At 51.2% G+C, this 4,490-nt stretch overlaps 1 protein-coding gene across 1 annotated transcript; it reads right to left on the bottom strand.

The window, feature by feature from the left end:
• Nucleotides 1-664: 664 nt before the first annotated feature.
• LOC131905964 (N-acetyltransferase 8-like) lies at nt 665-1,947 on the bottom strand. Its single transcript, XM_059256756.1, has one exon. It carries the CDS (start codon nt 1,411-1,413, stop codon nt 727-729), a length of 687 nt encoding a protein of 228 aa, XP_059112739.1. The 5' UTR covers nt 1,414-1,947; the 3' UTR covers nt 665-726.
• Between the last annotated feature and the right edge of the window lie 2,543 nt (nt 1,948-4,490).

Genomic DNA, 4,490 nt, shown 5'->3' with positions numbered 1-4,490 from the left:
GGCAGAGAGCTGTCAGCCAGATCCCCCAAGGAGACAGCTGACGGCAGGATGCAATGCCATGCCTGAATACTGCCTGGAAGTCACACCTTACCAAATAAGGGGAACCTAGACAACCTTGATCAGGAGGACCCTCTTGTCACTTGATCAGAAGTGACATAACAAAAGACACCAAATGTCACTGCATTGCTAGAGATGAAGTTGCAAGAAAGAGAAGCAGCGTCTCGGTCAGCAGCACTGAGCCACACCCCACCTGCCCAGATATCTGTATCTTGCAGGGTGACATGGTCAAGCTGAAGGGACCTAAGAAGTTCTGGAGTCCCTGTTGCTTGGGACAGGGACTGGAGCCAGCCTTAGTCACAAGTGTTGTATGTTTGAGACACTCCAGTCACACATCCTCTCCCTGGACCTGAGGGAACATGCCGTGCTTGGCCTCCACTTGCTAATACTGGTCCATGGGACTGGGTCTAGCCTTTGCCAGTAGGGGACACACACCCTGTTCAAGTCATGAAAATCACTCCCACATTATCAGAGCCACAACCTTGCCACCTTCAGGAAGGTGACTTTAGTGGAAACAGGGTTCCATTCCTCGATTCTGTCACCCATTGTCAAACAGACAGCAATCCAAAGAACCTGAAATATGTGCCTTTATTATTTATCCACGAAATATGAGGGTTTCCTTGTTACAGTACAGTGAAATGGAGCGTGGCAGATATGGAAGAAATAAGATCAAAGTCTGAGTTCCTGAGCCGAAGGGAGTGGGTATGTGAAACGAATTACAAAAAAATCAACGACTCTTCCGACAATGCCGTCCAGTAAGAATAGGCCTGTCCTTTGGAATCCCATAGACTCATAGAGGCTCACAGCACCTTGCTGTATGACACTGGTCTCAAGGACAACATCACTGTAGCCCTGGTCCCGTGCAAACTGGAGGACAGTTCTGACCAGGGCTTTCGCCATCCCCTGTCCTCGATGCTGTGAGGACACAGACAGGCGAAAAAGCTCCAGCTGCTTCCTCCCTAATGGAGGATCCTTGACTGGCCGAGCAGCCACTGTCCCCACTACCTGTCCCCCAGACTCAGCCACCCAGAAACCCGACCCAGACACACTCAGGTAGGACTTGGTGATGTCAGCCATGTCTGTGTGCAAACACATGGACACATGATTCTTCCAGGGCTGGCCGGCAAGGAACCACAAAAATAGAAGCAGAAAGACGAAGCATACAACAGCCAGCAGCCAGGAGCCAGACACCAGGACTATGGCAAGAGGCACCCCAATTAAGAGCAAGAGGGTTCGGGGCAGTTTCAGCAGGTGGCGGAAGGTGGCAGGGGCATGCTCCTCCAGACCCCTGGAGAACAATTCTATGACCTGTTTATAGTCCCTCTCCTGGAACTGGCGAATGTGATAAGGAGCCATTGGGGAGACTTCTGGATCTCAAATCTCAGCATCCAGGAGAGACATTCCAATCTGCTTGAGTTGCTTCCTTATAGCCCTAGAAGAGCCAGAGGAAGCCAAATGAGTTTCCTAAACCCCCACTTACCACTTAGCTCCCAGCCTCCAGACTCACAGGTGCACATTTCCACTGTCACCCAGGAGGGAGCGGAACAACAACCCGAGAGACAGTGTTGGTTTCCAGAACATTATACCCCTGGCTCCTCCCTGCCAGTCCTGTGAGGCGAGGCATGTCCACCTCTCTGAGCCTGTGTGTGTTCACCTACAGATCAGCATGAAGAAACACCTGGTTTCCAGGGTAATTTTGAGGATTCAGTACAGCAAGATTGATAGAGCACAGGCATGTCCCATTTCCATCTCTCTCCTTACCCAGGTACAGGCTTTCCTATCCCCCAGCTGTGTTTCCTCTTCAGGATTTGTAAATGTCAGAATCCCGTGTTCCCAATGGCAAGTTTCCGCAAATGTTCCCCTAGTTAGAAAGATTTAATCTACTAAGAAGCAAAGGTGAAGCCCTAAAACATGCTACCCTTGAACACCCAGGTGTAGAGAGCCGTGCACGGCCGTGCCTCAAAGATGGCGCAGCGTCTGGCTTCTGCCTTCCCGATGGCAGGTGCTCCTTATTTGGCTAAGGCTAGGATCTGGCTTGCTTCTGCACACCTGGACCTAATCTGGCTTGCTTGCACGTGTCTGACCCTAGCGGCATTGTCCACGTGGCACCACGGGGTTGATTTGCCCAGTGGCTATAAAAGGGCGTGGGCTGGCTTTCTTGAGAGTGACTGTGAGGGTGACTGTGAGAGTGAGAGAGGAGGGTGACTGTGAGAGAGTGAGAGAGAGAGAAGAAGAAAAAGACTTTCCCCGGGGTCAGAAGATTGTTCAAGGTTCCTGAATAAACTGCTTAGAGAAGAGTCTGGCGTCGCATCATCCTTGCTGGTCGAGGCGGACGCGACACCCAGGAAGGCTGTGAAACTCTAGACCTAGACAGACACCAACCTTGTCTATCTGCCCCTCTTACGTGCTACCACAGCTGAGCTTCTAGGTTAACAGCCGGAGCCTGCCAGGCTCCTGGATAATCATAAACCAGAGGCCAGGAGCTGGAATAGGACAGAGGAGAGAGCCCTGTCCATTCACTTTGGGATCCCCAGAGGATTAGCAGAGAAGAAGCAAGCCCTGGGATGCTCCTTACCCTTCTGGAAGGCTGCCATTGTTGTAGCCACATCGTGAGACCCCCAAGCAAGACCACCACAGAGCCGATATTTGATGCAAAACACAAAGGGGTTTATTGATAACAAGCAAGCCTGGGTTTGGTCCGTGTCCAACACTCAACACAGCAGGTGGAGGAGGACCGCCATGAGCTCTCAGGGTGAGGGGTTTTTAAAGGGAAAAACCACAAGCAGGGTGGTACAAGCCTTTGCATCACATGATTGGATGGGGATATGTAACCTTTGAATTTACTGGTTGGGGGTTACAGTTATCATTTTTGGGTAGGCCTGGACAATTCCCAGGATTTGTCCTTGAGCTGTCATGGAAGTTGGCTGGCTTCACATGTTCACATTGACCCATGCACGTAGCTCTAAGTTGGTGAGGCGTTCCAGACAGTAAACAACTGGCTGAACCTTGAGTGGTCAGAGTACGTGCAGAAAGGGAGCTACTGCAAGGACTATGTCTTTTGTTCATGGCCCTCCCAGAAACTGCTTGCTTGAGTCTCAGGAAACTGAAATTGAGGTCTGATCTCTGAGAGAAGACTGACAGCCTGTCATGGCATCTGCTTGGTCCTCTCACCATCTCTCTTCCCTTTTTCTTGTTATACCATCTCTCACCCGGGATACTTGGTCCTCTCTCCAGCCCGAGTCACACCTGGGACAGTGTAACTCACCCTGGGCTTACTTGGGTAGAGGTCTCATTGTTGGCACCCGGATGTTTGATAATCATAAACCCTAAGTGAAGACACTGGGTTGTGGTAAGGCAGGGAGCCAAAGTCCAGCAATATTGTGATCCCCAAAGAATTAACCTGGAAGGGGGGAGGGAATCTAGGGTGGCTCAGGGTTCCTCACCCCACGGGAGGCCGCCACTCATCTCCTTGTCCCTTTCAGCCCACAGCCTTTGTCCTGCCACACTTGGCGCTCTCTGATGCTCACCTTGGTCTCTGTATCACCTGCTAGGAGGAAAGTGGACACTGAACCACTCATTTTGACCTCACTAGTCACAAGCAAGAATCCAGGTCTATTGGCTCAGGAACAAGAGCACCATTACTGAGTGTCTCCCTCCGAGCTATGCCTGCTCCTTGACAGTGTGTCCAGGTGCCCATGTTTTTTTGGTTTTTCAAGACAGGATTTCTCTGTGCAGTTTTGGTACCTGTCCTGGGTCTTGCTCTGTAGACCAGGTTGGCCTTGAACTCACAGAGAACCATCTGGCTCTGCCTCCTGAGTACTGGGATTAAAGGCGTGCGCCGCCGCCGCCGCCGCCGCCGCCGCCGCCGCCGCCGCCGCCGCCGTCCAGTAATAATATATTTTTTAAAGTAAGTATGCAAGGCTGATAAAGATCCAAAGTTTGGGTGTTGAGGAACCTGTCCCCTACCTATCCTGTTCAGCTGATTATGGGATGGACAGTTAATAGGAGTCCAATTTTATCTTGACTTCCTCAGTTAACTTCCTGATAGATTGTGATGCTCTGACAGGGCCTGGAGCTAGAGGCAACAGAGACTTCTGTCTCTCCTTCTTGCCTGCACTAAACATCCCACCCATGAGCCCTAGCATCCCTTCCTTAGGCCCCTTCCTCTCTCTTACCATGTGACCACCCTGTTCCAAGTTCAAACTGACAGCAGTGTCCACAGCAGGAAGCTGGGGAGGTCTAAACCAGGAGCCCCTCCCTCTCCTTCATGGTGTTAGGACAAACAGAGGCTGATTCTCCAAATAGAAGTCAGGTTCAGTGGGGATGCACAGGGCATTGGAATGGTGTATGTGTGTTACGGCACACAGTGCCCCCTTTCCAATGGCTGGTGGAAATAAAGGAGGAGGGTTACAGAACATTCTTACATAAGCTTT

Source organism: Peromyscus eremicus, chromosome 3, assembly GCF_949786415.1.
Source record: "Peromyscus eremicus chromosome 3, PerEre_H2_v1, whole genome shotgun sequence".
Classification (NCBI taxonomy): domain Eukaryota; kingdom Metazoa; phylum Chordata; class Mammalia; order Rodentia; family Cricetidae; genus Peromyscus; species Peromyscus eremicus.
The sequence above is the reverse complement of the archived record's forward strand: the minus strand, read 5'-3'. Positions and strand labels throughout refer to the sequence as shown.